The following is a 17,147-nucleotide window of genomic DNA, read 5'->3' as shown; positions in this document are numbered from 1 at the left end:
CACCAATCCACATTCGGCCAGCAGGGTGGAATTTGGCCTAAATATTTCTTAGGCCAGCGGGGTGGAATTCGGTCTAAATCTTTCTTATTGTGGGAGGAGACCAGTGCCAGTGTGTAATGGGTGGATCATTATGGATCCCGTTGAGTGTAGGGACAAGACTATGTGTATGGTTTGATTAATAATCTTTGACGAACAGGAGAGCTTTTAATAAATAAAAGATTAAATTATAAACACATTTTATTTAAAAACTTAATCTTGAGTTTTCTTAAAGTAGGTGGGTGGAATTTCGATTTTTTTTTACATTAATGTAGGCCTCATTAGATATCTAGATAATCTACCCTATACGCGGTATTCACGACATTAGCTTCGAACACTCTTTCGTCATTAGTGGTTGACATGTTCAACAGCGTATCACGAGGTACTGGGTTCGATGTCCAAGACGGGAAGTCTAAGAATCATAAAACTTAACATAGTGGTGGTTGGTATGTCGGAATGTTAACAAAGTCGTAGATGTGTATGACTGACGATAACAACTTTCCCTTCGTCTTGAAGATCGCGTAACGCTTCGTCGAGTTGCTCGCGTGATACAGTCTGGAAGAAAAACAAATACGTTAAAATCAGTTTTGCGTGCAAAGTGCTAGCCCACCAACTCGCATTGGATCTGCATGGTGGGTCTATGCTCTTACTTAACTTACAATATCTCTCTTACTTTTAGATTCGGTTTTAGAGCATAGACCCACCGTGCTGCTTCGTGGGTGGTGGGTACGCACGTGTTGGTGGGATCTATCGACTAGTCCCATAATTAGGTGATAATAAACGGGACCGTTGGCTTTTACGTGCTCTCCGAAGCACGGGGGCTGACACCTTAAACTTTCGCGCTGGTAGCGAAAATTCTTTAATAGAAAATATAAATTTTTTACTTATATAATTTGGCCCGACCGGGGATTCGAACCCAGGACCTCGTGTTCCGTAGTCGAACATGCCAACCATTAGACCAACGATGCAGTTGGATACGGGCTAACGTGTAGTGGAATAAAAAATTAATTAATGGAAAAAACTAAAAAACACGCTTGTGAGAAAAAAAAAAAACTTTAGTTTACGGTTGGTAACCCAACCACCATCAATTTTTTTTAATTTTAGAAATCGGCTTAAGGTATATGTGTAAAATTAACATCATTCCTGCCTCATCTAATATAGATGAAAATCATATAAATTAACAAAAATCTTATTTTGCAAATTGAAAAATGTAATAATCTTATCAAATAAGTATATTGTATTCGGTCCTATATGTATCTACAAAGTTTGAACAGAATCAGACCGTATGAAGATGGTCCAAATCAAGTCCAAAGATGTCGGTTATAAATATACTGGTAATAATAGGAAACACATTAATATGGCAATCAAAACATGTGCCAAAACAAAACACTTCTATTAAAAATGACTAATTGAACACTTTCTCTTTCCCTCTCATTAAAACTCCTATCTTTCTTTCCTTCCTACCCGTCCTTTGGGGTTCGCAAATTTATGAACAAATACTCGACCTCCGACTACCGTCGCGTCGTAGTGTTCGTGAGAACAAAAAACATCGCCGTATAAGTTACAAAAATTATATAAATTATGCATGTATTATCTTTCTTTTTAGCCTATCAATACAGTTCACTTTTCTTTAAAATATTACAGCTCAATAATGTAACAAAATGGTTGAAATCATTAACGTACGACGAGACAGAATCTCTCTTCCTGATTATAAAATAAAAGCACACACATAAACACACACACGCACACACAAACACTTATACACACATATTGGCATGCTTGCATGATTGATTTTGAAAAACTCTGAACATTAAACAAAAAACAAAGTATAAAACGTAATAAATTGGTTAAGTCATGTTATCAGTATATGTGTAAACTTTGTATCGGAAAGAGCGACACTTCCAAATACAGGTTTTTCCAAACTTAAATGGAGGTCTTAGACTATTGTTTTTATTTTTCATTTTTTTCATTTTCACTTAATATTACGTTTCATAAAAAGCGTGTAAATACTTACGAATTGCGAGTTGGTATTGACTTCCTGGAGCAGTTTAGCGTGTGTGATGGTGTGAGGCTTGTTGTAAGGCTTGATGAGGTCTTTGAGCGCGTTGACCAGGTCGGCACGGCGTCTTCGAGCGGCTGCGCCCAGTCCTGTGGTCAGGATACCCACGTCGATGCGACCCGACGCCGGGTCGGTCGCAGACTGTTTTAACGCTTCTCTATGTAACCTGCGAGGAATTTGTTAGCATGGTAAAAGCTTTTTTTGCTGTCGATCTCCCAGACGCAGTGGTGAGCGCTCTCATTTCAAATTTCAATTCAAAATTTATCTATTTAAATTTTTTCTAGTCGCTTTTAGCGGTTAACAAAAATCTTGCAACTGAACGAAAGTTATACTTGCTGGGTAGCAAGGGGTACTTTGGGAATTGCCTTCTTATTATATCGTCTATTCCTGTAGAAAAAACACTAGTAACGAGTAGAAATAATTATCTCGTGGTGCGCATGCTAGCACTACAGGGTAGCATAAAGCAGGTACATGGAATAAAATTGAATCATCTACCTCGAAAGAGTTACATTGTTTTGAGTAGGCAGTGCTTTTGTGCACTAATTTGTATGAAGTGCTTAACTATAGTTGAATGCTAATTATATCCACTGAACCTATAAGGTATAGTGTCACTACAAACAGACAGACTTGAAGTTTCAAAAGTACTTATACAATGTGAAAATGAAAACCGAAATAATACTTCACAAGAGTCGTAGCGTAGGTACTATGCGTGTGTCAGTCTTTTATCTGCAATAGGGTTGTCATAAGTAAACACTTAAAATGTTTTGAATTCGTTTGTATGGAAAAATAAATATGCTTCTTTTTATTTAATATTTCTACATGCTGATTCCTTATTTATTTATTTATGAATATCCTTAGTATACTTACAGCTAGCCAAAACGTATATTAAGTCAGTTACAGATGTGCATTACAAAAATATTAGTTCATTTGAAAATATTATGAAATATACTTGCATCCTTCAACATGTTATCTGTATATTATAAGAATATATGTATATTATTCATATAAATATTCATCAGTCATCTTAGTACCCATAACACAAGCTACGCTTACTTTGGGGCCAGATGGCGATGTGTGTATTGCCGTGGTATATTTATTTAATTGACGTACATACCAGTCCATGTTTTTGTGTGTGTGTGCTTTATTTAAAAACTTGTAATATGCATTTAGTTAATGCTATAAAATAAATACCAGGAAAAAAACGGTTCGCACGGCATAAAAAAAATGTAAAAAAAAGCTGCGCAAAAGCTAGTTTAAGAACTATGAGAACTCACCTCGCTGCTTCGTCCACGTCAATTATCTCGACAACAGACGACAGTCGCATTCTTGCGTGCGCCTCCGCCAGTCGTATGAGGGATTCCAGTTGACGCGGGTACGCGGAGATCTGGCCGCGACCGCTACCAACGCGCCTGGGTAATTAAATTGTTCTCTTAATGGGTCCTTCTTCTACCAGATACTCCGGTCAGAAGGACGTAGTCGCAGGTGTAATTAAAGGCACATAAGTGATAGCCCAGTGTAGCACTTCGACTTCACTTTTGGGCTTTACGAATGTAGTTATCGCCATCACCACTCACTGCTATGAACACATTTGGTACCACATACTGCACTTAAAATTATGTGCGATAGCTCATTGGATCCGGAATGACGCCTAGAAAAATGTGCCAAAAGCGTGTATGAGCACATTGATTAATTTATTTAAGGTATTGATTTTTTTTTTCTAAATTTGCAAATAATATGGTGTGTTAATTGTAGTGGAAAAAAATGTCTAAACAATAGTTCTAAAAAATGTTCGCTGCGACAAGATCGTGCCATAACAGTTAAAAAAAAATATTGGAGATGGATAATGGAGATAGAGTTCCGGGAGTTGGGAGTTTTTTATTGGATTATTTTTAAAAATTAATATGTTGTTTATGAAATATAAGCAAAAAACGAAATGCCATTTTTTTTCATATTTAATTGTTTATAATTTTTGCAATCGTTTATGTGCCAATACACGCTTTTGGCACACTTTTCTAGGCCTCATTCCGGATCCAACCAGTTATCGCACATCATTTTAAGAGCAGTATCTCTATTTTGTACCATTTTCAACTTGTCGACTAGACTAATAATCAAAGCATCAAAAGTGCCATCTATGTGTTATGAAAATTAAGCTTAATTTGCTATACTCCGCGAACATCAGGTGAATCTGTATGGTGTAATTTATAATTTCTTCAATCCGTATACTACACACCAACACAACAACAACATCACACAGAACCTCGGTTTATAGTTTCAACAATTATTCATTGTAACGTCAAATCTTCTGAGGATGCTCCGGTTCAGATTCTCCTGCTTTTCGCGGAGTATAGCAAATTAAGCTTAATTTTCATAATATATTATGGTATTATGGATTTCCGCAAAATAACGCCTGGTTCTATATAAAGCCATCTATGTGCTTATTTAAATAAAGAAATATTTGACATTGACTTTGGGGGGGCGAGTTCGAATTCCAACACGCACCTCTAACTTTTTATTGTATGTGTGTTTTAAGCAATTAAAATAGCACTTGCTTTAACGTCGTGTGCAAAACTGAGTTTTCCATAATGTTCTCAAAGGTGTGCGAAGTCCACCAATCCGCACTGGGCAAGCATGGTGGACTACGGCCCTTCTCCAGTGACCAGTGCCCTATGGGACGGTTGATATGATGATGATGATGATGAATGAATGAATGAATGAATGAATGAATGAATGAATGAATACACTTTTATTGTACACCAAAGAAAAAAGTAGTTACAGATATATAAATACAAAGCAACAGAGTACAACTTGGTGGCCTTATTGCTACATAGCGATTTCTTCCAGGCAACCAAAGGCGTAAAAGGAAAAAACATAGAAGAGAGGTAGGTTGGTGCAATCAATAGGATTTAAAAAATATACAAACATATAAATAAAATATATAACTATATTACATTAATATATTACATATAAATTCAAATAAGATATAAACATACATGAAATTACCCATAATAAATGTAAACTACTAAAAATTATATACAACATATATAAATAGGTAAATATATAACATATAACATCCTCAAGATGATGATGATGAAAGTGTTGTGAATAGTAATAACTTAAGTATAATATATATATATATATATATATATATATATATATATACAAATAAGATATAAACATACATGAAATTACCCATAATAAATGTAAACTACTAAAAACCATATACAAGATATATAAATAGGTAAATATATAACAGTTATATCAATATATAATATATAACGTCCTCAAGATGATGAAAGTGTTGTGAAAAGTGTAAAGCAGTTACCTCATGTCAACGTAAGCATCTATGAGCCTTTGTTGCGCCGCGTCGGAGAGTGTCGGCTGAACGTGCTCCTTCGCGAACGCGATGTAGTCCCTCATCAGGCTCATACCCTACGGAATAGGGAATCGGGTTTTTTGTCAGTTTGTTTTTTTAATACTATGATTGTACCCAATATAGGCAATTTCAAAAATATATTTTTAAAATTGCTGTCTAATCGGACAAATCAAACTGTGTGACTTTATCTGTGTGTCAATAAAGCGATCGAGTGAACCGTGCAAAAACGCTGTCGGAAGAGGAAATTGGGATTTTTTTTCAGTTGTTTTTTTTAATTAATAAGTGCTTAGATATAACCATAATTTTTTTTAATTTTTTTACAGCGTTTAATGTACCCAATATAGGCTTCAAAAATATATTTTTAAAATTGCTGTCTAATCGGACAAATCAAACTGTGTGACTTTATCTGCGTGTAAAAAAAGCGATCGAGTGAACCGTGCAAAAACGCTGTCGGTAATGTTTCCTTACACACATATGACGTCACTAGCAGGTAAGCGTGTTTCGTTTGTGGTGAACCACAGATTGAAAATACGATAATTTTTAAGTTTTATTCTACTATATATTTCCTTAAACCGTGGGAAGAGGAGGGTTGGTGACAACTCGGCCGCATCGGTCCTCCGCTCCGGAGGCCTAGAACCTTCTTTACTCGGAAATCGTAAAAAAAATTAAACGATATATAGAAATGTTTCGAAGTATGCCTATTCTCGGCATTACTTTGTTTCATAGTAGGTACATATTCGAAACAGGTTAAGTATCTACGCTACGTCCACTTGCGATTATGAACTTTACGTTGCTATTATTAAGGTTCTTTGTTTGTTACAAATTAATGCAGAAAAGTATACATGGGAAATAAACTCTTATTTACCACAACATCTTCGTCTTCCTGCAAGTTGCTGGGGTCCTGGTAGTACAAGGACACAAGATGCGACGCGAGGCGACGGTCGAACACTTCGTCTTGGGGGTCCAACACCAAGAATATTAAATCGAACCTGGTGTGAACAACAAACGAACAAATAAAAATAAATAAAAATCTATATATATAATAAAAATTAGAGTGTTTTGCGTTTTTTACTACATGTATATTAATATATATACGATACACCAAAATATTTGTTTTTACAATTTTTGTCGGTCTGTCTGTTTGTTCTCTGGCTAATAATAAACAAATATCAATACACACATCGCCGTCTAGCCCCAAAAATTAACGTAGCTTGTGTACCCATAGTTCTAAGTTGACTGACGAATATTTTTATGAATAATATACATATAAATACTTATAATATACAGTTAAACACCAAGACACAGAAAAACATTCATGTTCACACAAACATTTTCCAGTTTTTTTTTAATTTTTTTATTCCCCTACAAGTTAGCCCTTGACTGGTGGTAAGTGATGATGCCGTCTAAGATGGTAGCGGACTAACCTGTTAGGGAGTATGATAGTCAAACCCCTAATCTCCTAAAATTATAAAACTCAAAATTCATTTATTTCAAGTAGGCCTTATATAAGCACTTTTGAAACGTCAAGTCTGTCTCTGACTCCACCACCGGTTCGAAAGGCAGGTTCTACCGAGAAGAAGTCGGCAAGAAACTCAGTTGTTGCTCTTTTCCAACATCAACAATTTACATTTTAACATTCATTTTTCTATCTTGTGAGAGATGAAAGCGGAGCTGGATACTTATAAGCAACCTTGTCATTAATTGGCACGTCTTTGTCGGTAGGGTGGGAACTAGCCACGGCAAAAGCCTCCCACCAGATAAAAAAGTTGTGTCACACATAAAAAAAAAAAAAACGACGCTTACCTCGACATGAGTGTATGCGGCAGTTGGACGTTCTCCACGATTGTTTTGTTCTTGTTCCACTGGGACTCCGCGGGGTTGGCAGCCGCCAGGATGGAAGTACGTGCGTTGAGCTGACAGATGATGCCGGCCTTTGCTATCGACAGCGTCTGCTGTTCCATCACCTGCATAACAAGAAACCGGTGGTAAAGTCAATATTAACGGATAGAATTAAAAAAAAAACATTTTATTTCAGGTCGGGGATATACAAAATTTAGAGGTTACCACAAAATAAATCTAAAAGACAGATTTTAAAAATAATTAAATAAAAAAAAAAGTAATTAATTAAAATCTAGAATTAAAAATTAGAATAAATTAAATTTCAATTAAAATTAAAATCCAAACAAAATATTTAAAATATATTGACTTTACCTAAGTATTATATCATAATTATTCTCATATCAACTCATCGCCGGCCCACTACATGGCACGGTTTTCCTTCCACAATGAGAAGGGGTTAAGGCGTAGTTCACCACGCTGGCCCAGTGCGGATTGGTGGACACCACACGCCCTTGACAACATTATGGAGAACACTCGGGCAAGCAGGCGAGTTCGAATCCCAGCACGCCTCTTAGTTTTTCTAAGTTAATTGCTTTTTTAGCAATAAGAATATCACATCGCTTGCTTCAACGGTGAAGGAAGGAAAACATCGCGAGGACACCTGGCAGATGATGGCCATTGCTCTCCGAGACGCGTGGTTTATAATACCGATTACCTAAGACCGTGATGGTTATGAGTTGAATTGTATTTAAAAAAAAAAACATTCCTAATCATTTTTGACCCGACTCGGGATTCGAACCTAGCATATCGTGATTCGTAGTAAAATCGCTTTAAAGTGGTTATTAAAAAAAAACATCACATAAATTTTGTGTCTGGAATCCATCAATGCATATTGTTAGCCGGAATTTATAAAATAAATAATAAATAAATATACTACGACAATACACGCATCGCCATCTAGCCCCAAAGTAAGAGTAGCTTGTATTATGGGTGCTAAAATGACTGGTGAATATTTTTTTTAATGAATAATATACACAGCCCACTAAGCCAATCGGCTGTCGAATTAAGCTAACTAACCTCGTGAAGAACACTGCGTGTTGAGTCGTTCATCTTGTCAAACTCGTCTATACAGCAGATTCCATTGTCAGCTAGAACTAACGCGCCCCTAAAACAACCAACAATTTAAAAAAATAACCTATAATGGAACTAAATAATGCGATTATAGGTTCATCATATCAACCCACTACAGGGCTCGGGTCTCCTCCCACAATGAGAAGGGGTTAAGGCCGTAGACCACCACGCTGGCCCAGTGCGGATTGGTGGGCTTCACACACCTTTGGGAACATTATGGAGAACTCTCAGGTATGCAGGTTTCCTTCACAGTTGAAGCAAGTGATATTTTAATTGCTTAAAACGTACATAACTTAGAAAAGTTAGAGGTGCGTGCTGGGATTCGAACTCGCCCTCAAGTAATGAAGTCCTACCCACTGAGCTATCACCGTTGCGGTTATTGCGTAGTCGGTAAGATTTCTGCATTTGTGGGGTACAGTAGTCGTTCATTTTTGCAACTTTTTAATACTTTATGGGCTGGACGACTATCATGCCTGATGGAACGCAATGATGCAGTCTAAATTGGCCCAACTTAGACGAAAACCGTATCGCTATACGAAATTCTATAAAATATTTTATAATTATTATTAATGTTAAATTATTAATATATATTTCTAATACAGGTTAATGGAATAGATAATAGAATAAATGAACTCACGTCTGCAACACCAGTTGTCGAGTGTCCGGGTCCTTGGTGATGTACGCAGTGAGACCCACTGCGGATGACCCGCGTCCCGAAGTGTATTGTGCGCGCGGCACCAATGAGTGCACCCAACGCAGAAGTTGAGATTTACTCGTACCGGGATCCCCGCAAAGGAGAATGTTTATTTCAGATCTATGGAAAGAGAAAAATAATTCGTCAGTGATTCCTTAGTCTAATTATTCTTAACGCGGACGAAGCTAGCTATATATATGCTTTATGTGTTTGTATAACGTGTAAATGAATACCACACACAGGCTTTAGAGGTACATTATTTACCGTCTCCGAGAGTTATCTGTGAAACCAAAACGCTAACAGTTTTTGAGTAAACCACTGCCATAGTTATTACTGAAAGAAATCAGTTGCAAAATTAAAATCAAGTGACTCCTGTCACTTTATTAGGTAAACGTCGCGTAGCGTAGTTACTATGCGCGTGTCAGTCTTTTATCTTCAATAGGGTTGACACAATTAAACACTTAAGATGTTTTGAAATTGTTTTTATGCATAAATAAATATTAGGCTTCTTTTGACTTAATATTTTTGCAGGGTGATTCCTTAAGAAATATACTTAAGCACTCTTAAACAGTTTTTTGTAATTCGGTTACACTTTGTATACTATGGTAACGACATTTTTTTTTGTGTTCAATGAAAGTGTATTCATTCGTTCTTTTCTATTCCACTACCTATACCCATTGATTGAAATCTCATCAGGTGGTGAGTGATAATCCAGTCTAAGGTGGTAGCAGGATAACTTTTTAGGGGTATGGCACTTATATTAAACCGCATCACTTGGCAGCCTTTGCTCGTACGATGGTAACTAGGTCCGGTCTAAGCTTACCACCTTATTAAAACTTAACTTAACATTTAAACTTAGTAATTAAAACTTTTGATAACTTGTAGTGGAATAAGAAAAAAACCGGCCAAGTGCGAGTCGGACTCGCGCACGAAAGGCTATGTACCATTACTCGGTGGTATGGGAGCCCCTATAAATATTTATTTTATTCTGTATTTTTGTTTCAAAATGGTACTAAAAAAAAAAGAAAATAGTCTGTAAACATTTTAACTGTCTAACTCCCACGGTTCATGAGATACAGCCTGGTGACAGAAGGACAGACAGGCGGACGGATAGTGGAATCTTAGTAATAGGGTCTAAGTAATAGCTTAAGTTATATAACGTTATCAAATACTCTTCATTTTAAACCGGAGATTTAAGTGGATTTAATTGCAATTTAGTATACTCTCAACAGTTTACGCGTAATGCGCTAACTGATAGATAAAAATAAAATCTGTTTGTATTCTCTATGGATATTTAAAATAACGCCCCAATATTATTGACAAAACACACTCACCTAAAATGCGTACGTCCAGCAGCATTGAAATTCTTCTTGGTCCCGCCAAGTAGTTGCAGCAATGCTCCCTTCTTGATGTCGAGGTTCTCGTATATTGACGGAGCGATCGCTCGCGCTAGACGCTCGTAGCAATCTGGTTGAGTTGATAGAGCCGTGAACAGCTCAATACGCTCTGGTGGGAATTGGTGTTCTTTACTGAAAAAATAATATACAACGCGTAAATGAAAACCGAAATAATACTTCAAAAGCTTTAGAGAAACAACATGTACTGTCTCTGAGACTTAACTGTAAAATCGAAAAACCAATAGTTTTTTAGTATACCACTGCCATAGCTTTTAATGAAAAAAATCGGATACAGCAGTACATCACATGCAAAATTAATCATTTGACTTCTGTCACTTCATAAGGTACGCGTCGCGTAGCGTAGGTACTATGCGCGTGTCGGTCTTTTATCTTCAATAGGGTTGTCATAAGTAAACACTTGGGATGTTTTGAATTTGTTTGTAAGGAAAAATAAATATGCTTATTATGATTTAATATTTTTACAGGGTGATTCCTCATAGAATATACGTGCCGCCCTGACCGGACCATTTGCATAAAAGCATTGCAATAAAAGTTTCAAAACCGTTTTAGGAAAATATCCTAGAAAGTAAGTATGTCACATCTACTGCCTGCATATATATACGCATGTGGTGGAGACTGGCAAGTTTTATTTTTATTGGTCTCTTTCTGTCAATAATAATAATAAAAAAAACCAACACACCCTTCCTCTGTTTCCAGCAAGCGGTCACTATGAGTCTTCTTATAGTGCAACGCGTCTAAATGCGTGCGATGGAGGGCTTTGAGCGTCGCCCTTCGCGGGTTCACAGTTGCCGGGGCGGCGCGGAACACCCCAGTAATGGCCACTCTCTCTCCCGCGCCCACCTTCTCTACTAGGGCTCCGTGTGCCATCACGCTGACGGTTGCTGGAGTACGACCGGCCGGCATGTCGTCTGGAAGTTAATGACGTGTTCATAAATGGAAAAATCTTTATAAATTAAAAAAATATATATAACTGGATCACTTGAAGCGGTAATAGCCTAGTGGTTAGGATTTCGGCTTTGCTTCCACCTCTAACTTTTCTAAGTTATGTGCGTATTAATTAATTGTTTATTGTTATTAGGTACACAAAACCGGTAATAACAAGTTTTGTTCTAGGCTACAACCCAAAGTATTTGTACATAACTTGGAATTAAATTAAACAAAAAGTAAAGAATAAATTAAAGATGAAACAAAAAAGAAACACTTAAAAAATAATATATAAATATCCATATATATATCAATATATAAACTTAAATACATATTACTATTTAAACATACACATAAACATACATAGATATTTAGGATTGGTAGGAAATGTGGTGTCAATGAAGGTAACATACCGGGTGCTTCCTGTAGCTTCACCAGCTGTTTGTCACTGAAGTGCGAGCGGTTGTGTATCAGCTGGAAGCTGTGAGCTGTGTTGCAGTGTGCACAGTGCGCAGGTTCGGGCACTCGACCGCGTTCCAACTCTCCGGCCGCCGCCGCGCCGCATACCGCACATTTGAAGAAGGCTTCTCGCATCTCCGGAACGATACCCGATGTTCGGATCACCATGCCGGATATTGTTACCAGCTGGTCGATATCTGTGGAGCACGCGGCAAAGTTCTTAAAAGTATATTATTCATGTATTCATTTGATTATAGGTAATGTATGGTCTATTTATGTATGAAATGTTTATGTAGAAATCTCTTTAGAGATAAGTTGTCCATGTGTATGTCCAGTCCTTTTAATGTTCATTTTAATTTTTGGTACTAATTAAATAAATAGATAAATAAATACGTATATTTTTTACAGTTCAGTTTTATTTTGTTTATTTTTGTTTTTAATTTATCTAGGCACAATTATTATATCTCATCCAAAATCAGTCCAGTTTACCTCTGGTTTTAATTACCTAAGCATATTTATTGTTTTTAATTCATCATAGCACAATAATTATAGCTCATCCAAAATCAGTCCATTTTATCTCTCGAGTACCTTCGGGCATTTGATTTTTTTTCTGTTAATGTGCCATCAAATATTAATTAAAAAACAAACAAAGTTAAAAACCTAAAATCATACTACTAAATATCATAATCATATCAACCAGCATCGTACCGTAACGCTAAAACGCTTGGCGTTACTTTATCGGTTAGTGTGGTAACTAGCCACGGCCGTAGCCTAAAACCAGAGAAAATTCAGAAATTGTAAATTTCTAAATTGCTAAATTTAGAAATTTACAATTTCTGAATTGCGCCAGCCAGAGATACTCGTAGCACCTGTGACCTCCACTCATAAGGCCATAGTGACCACGCTAGGAATGTCGTTATATGTTATAGTATACCCTCTGGATTGAGATCCCTCATGTGCCGCTGTGGAGCGTTGTATGGTCGCACTTGTATCTGATGTTCCAAAACAGCTGCCGGATACTTGTCAAAGAATAACTCGTTCACAGCTGCGTCAAACGCTGGAATTACCTGACACATACAGAAATCAATTGTATTATTTTATGTTCTTTAAAAATATTGTCTCATTCGCAGAATCTAGAACATACAGAAACCTCATTCAAATATTATTACATGCAGTGCATTGTGTCCAAAAACAGTGAAAACGGTCCGCGCATGTCTCACTTCACTCTAATGGAATGTTGCTAGCTCACAAACTTTTCCCATTTTCCCCATATTATGGTAAACATTTAGGACTTAAAATAATTACTGTCAACTGTTAAATGGAATGAAGTCACTAATCGCCTGTTCGAGAAACATTGCTGCCAATTGGCGCAGTTTGCAGCAACCCTGCTTTCTGAGTCCAGGGGCCGTATATTCTATGTATTTATGTATTTATGTATATTATTCATAAAAAAATATTCATCAGTTGTCTTAATACCCATAACACAATCTAGGCTTACTTTGGGGCTAGATGGCGGTGTGTGTATTTTCGTAGTATATATATTTATTTATTTATAAAAAAAAAAAAATATATATAACTTGTGTACATAGTTTTTTTTTTTTACTAATTCTGTAGCCTAACTTAGAGAAATAAACAATCTTATAACAGTCCACTAAATGAAATCATTAATCATCAAAGAGAAGGGGTGGCTGCTGTGTCAACTACTGGACTAAAGGCCTTTTTAACGGAGCATTTGCCCATAATCACCACATCGGGCAGATTGGTTGGTAATTGCAGTAGATAGTCAGTAGATAGTCAGTAGACTACTACTATCTACTGCTACTAAGCACAGAGGATGCTGTTGCTCGTTAACTTACCTTATCTTAACGCATCACTCTGGCTAAAATATATATATATATACTTAATACAACTAACTATGTTATACTGTCGCTTAGCCAAATATTAAAAAAAACATTTTTACATACCTCTTGAGGATAACATACAAGTTGTCTGTGTAATTTCGAATCAAATGCCTTTACATGTTCACAGTCCAGATCCAAAAATGGCTCTTCCAATGTGTGAATCTAAAAAATTAAAACTAGAAGATTGTAATAAAGTATGGCCTTTCTTTGCAGAACAAAAATAAGAACTTGAACCAGCTACTCACGCAAGTAATTTGCACGAGCTACTGGCGCAAGTAACTTTACCTTTCAGCATGGCATTTTAGAAAATGTTACTAACCTCTTCTAATTTAATCTCATAAAGTGGTTCTGTAGTCTCAGCAGTGGGTTCAATGAACCTCTGAATGAATTTCATAAACTTTTCTCTGCACTCAGCTATCGCAACATCAGTACCCCACACTACTAACTGGGGTTCGCTCGAGGTTTCTGGTTCACCAGTTGCTGCAGCCTAGAATCATAGATATAATTATTTTATAGACCTCCATGGCGCAGCGGTGAGCGCTGTGATTTTAAGTTGGAGGTCTCGGGTTCGATTCCCGGCAGGGCTAGGGAATTTATAATTCGCGAATTTTTCGTGTTCTGGTCTGGCTTCGTGGCTACCAACCTACCAACAAAGACGTGCTGCTAAGCGATTTAGCGTTCCAGTATGATGTCGCACAGAAACCAATTAGGGTAATGGGTGGAACTGCGACACTACAAAAAAAACATCTTCATTAGCAGCTTCTTAACATCCCACTGCTGGCTTTGTCTCTTGTAGGAGCTGAAATATTTAACTTAAACTTCTTTGACTTTAAATAATGTAAGAGCTCATAGGAGTAATTCATACATTTATTTTAAATGTGTTTGAATTTGCTCTAAATAAATACATAATTTATATTTATAAGCACTTACCACTCCTCTAGTAGGGGTTGGTGCTGGTACATTAGGACCGCTTTGATGCCCTCTCAAATCTGCTCTCTGTCTTGCTGGGGTCATTGCTCCTCTCAACAGTGATCTAGGAGTGCTCAATGAACTTGGTGTGCCATAGTTCAGTGGAGAGCTCATATCTATATCAGTTCCTATAAATTAAAGATAATTGATATTATTCTGAAAAAGGAGTTTCCAATAGCTGCAAAAAACCCTAAGAATTACCCAGAGATCCAGACTAAGAAGTGAACCTACTGGGTTATAATTAGACTGTTCAATTTCATAGAGTTTTTACAATAGCAGGAGAATTTGTCAGCAACACCTTTTAGTTAACATTTGGCACGGGACAAGACAGCACGGCACAAAGGCGTCCATATCTAAGAGAATAGACATTATTATGTTACACTAGTAAGTTTTGGTACTCAATGAATTATGGAGAGAGCTCAACTTATCACATGATCAAATCAGGATTGAATTAAACAGAATTATCAACAAAACTCACCAAGTAGCCAAGCAAAAGTAGTAAAGTGAGTAATTTAGGCATCTTTAGGTGCCGGAATCGCTTTTACACATATCAGAAAGACAGACTTCATGAGCAGCAAACCGCTGGACTCAAGCAGAACAAGGATCTTTACACAAGACCACTAGTCCAGCAGTTGTAGTCCTCTAACTCAACAATAACGAGCACATAAAATAAGTAAATAAAAAAATATATATTAATATAACAATTTAAGGTTAATAAATTATGAAGCTAAAAAGTTAAAGTTAGATTTCATCTATAGAACAATGGAAATTGACACCCACTCTTTCAAAACATTGAACATTATAAACTGCTGATTCAAAATGCTTTTTGCTGAGCATCAGCAAAAGTAGCGACAATTGCAACATATCCAATTCAATTAAGCTCAGCAATTTTACATTGCTTTGCAATACAAAAACACAACACATTGTAGTTCATTAACCTTTTCATGTAGCCAGAGAGTAATTTAAGTTATATATATAATTAGTTCTACAATATGACCTTCATTGGGCAGATTTTGATTAAACTGTTCTTCTTCATCTTTATAGCTCTATGCACTGATGTTTGGCCTACAATCATCATTATCAGTCCATTAACAAAGAGTATGGATGCCCTCTCAGAATTAGAAGGGTTTATGCTATAGTCCACCATGCTGGCCAAGGACGGATTGGTAAACGGTTCAGTCTACCAGTCCGTCTGTTCAATATAATACCAGTGAACAACAAAATCAAAGATACCAACAAGTAATTCAGCATTCTGGGACATTATCACGTTTGAACTGCTTAAGGGTATCTATTAAATGTTATTGCCATCCCACCCACTACCATCTTAGACTAACATCTAACTTACTAGGGCAATAAAAAATCTGAATTAACTCAAATTTACTTTTACTCAAACTTGGTGGATGTGTCTTGAGTGTATTACTATTAATAATTATGTAGAAACTAGACTAGTTGATAATTAATGTTTAGTGATCACACTAATGTCCTTACCAAGTGGACTGGAGGGTAAAGCTCTTGCTGGAGATGTTCCAGGAGCCTGCCTAGGTGTGCGAGGAGTTCGCTGAGGTGTACCAGGTGTGCCATCTACAAACAAAATACAAGACTTTCACAAGAGTCATCAAACACACTGGGGTCTAAGGAGACAATGAACGAAGGCAAGAACTCAATTATTTCAGTGATCATCATCATCATTCAATATCCATTTTACCACACACTTGACTATTGGCTCTGTGAGCTTAATAATAAGTTAAAACGTTAAAGCCAAGGTTTTAATTTGGTTAAATAATAATGAGCACATTTCCTTTTGGGTAAAAAGTTATGATAGTTACAAATCATCTATATTATTAATAATTTTTTTTGGCTTTAGTTTTTAAGACCGAAGAAATCGTTTTTATCGAAATTCGAAGATTGTTTCCTAACCTTTAGAAGGGGTGCCGGTAGAGCGTTGTGGAGTCTCTGGCACAACAAGCTGTTGCGATGATCTCGTTCTACGAGAAGGTGTGGCTGCTTCTGAAGAAGCCTGGGATGACGGCCGCTTAGAAGGGGTTGACATTTTCTACAGTTAAGACCTGTTTTTTATTTATTGAATCCACATTTAACACAAGCAGTTCAATGATCAATCACGAATCACAATTCACAATAACAAATAAATTATTGTTAAAAAAGGCGCGAAATCAGTCAAAACTTGGCAAACAATGACATTGACAGATGCTTTTTTAACTAAGTTCACGGCTCTTAGTTTAGGCTTTTGGAGCTTAACTCTTTTATCATCAAAACTTTGTCTATTTTCCAAAAAAAATATATTTTATTATTTACTTGAAATACAGCAATACGAATAAATAATAAA

At 36.5% G+C, this 17,147-nt stretch overlaps 1 protein-coding gene across 2 annotated transcripts; it reads right to left on the bottom strand.

The window, feature by feature from the left end:
• Positions 1-224: 224 nt before the first annotated feature.
• LOC120633241 (DNA replication licensing factor MCM4) lies at positions 225-16,992 on the bottom strand. Of its 2 annotated transcripts, XM_039903396.1 has the most exons (17): positions 16,721-16,992; positions 16,292-16,384; positions 14,765-14,931; positions 14,154-14,321; positions 13,898-13,996; positions 12,868-13,000; positions 11,888-12,130; positions 11,230-11,458; positions 10,467-10,661; positions 9,076-9,252; positions 8,385-8,472; positions 7,272-7,432; positions 6,334-6,457; positions 5,418-5,524; positions 3,370-3,504; positions 2,051-2,261; positions 225-591 (listed from the first exon to the last, which is right to left on the bottom strand). In XM_039903396.1, the coding sequence occupies exons 1-17, from the start codon at positions 16,851-16,853 to the stop codon at positions 496-498; spliced, it is 2,559 nt and encodes an 852-aa protein (XP_039759330.1). In that variant the 5' UTR covers positions 16,854-16,992; the 3' UTR covers positions 225-495. The 2 variants fall into 2 exon arrangements, with proteins under 2 accessions (XP_039759330.1, XP_039759332.1); XM_039903398.1 differs by lacking the exons at positions 16,292-16,384; positions 16,721-16,992 and adding an exon at positions 15,282-15,322.
• Between the last annotated feature and the right edge of the window lie 155 nt (positions 16,993-17,147).

Source organism: Pararge aegeria, chromosome 21 (genome assembly GCF_905163445.1).
Source record: "Pararge aegeria chromosome 21, ilParAegt1.1, whole genome shotgun sequence".
Classification (NCBI taxonomy): Eukaryota; Metazoa; Arthropoda; class Insecta; order Lepidoptera; family Nymphalidae; genus Pararge; species Pararge aegeria.
Note: the sequence above shows the minus strand (reverse complement) of the source record. Positions and strands in the feature narration are given on the sequence as shown.

What these genes read in the sequence shown, in the direction of transcription:
- LOC120633241 (XM_039903396.1), bottom strand. Translation starts at nt 16,853, where the DNA reads ATGTCAACCCCTTCTAAGCGGCCGTCATCCCAGGCTTCTTCAGAAGCA. An exon ending in TTTACCCTCCAGTCCACTTG is followed by an intron (nt 14,932 to 16,291) that starts GTAAGGACATTA and finishes TTTAATTTATAG; the next exon opens with GAACTGATATAGATATGAGC. An exon ending in CAACCCCTACTAGAGGAGTG is followed by an intron (nt 14,322 to 14,764) that starts GTAAGTGCTTAT and finishes CTATGATTCTAG; the next exon opens with GCTGCAGCAACTGGTGAACC.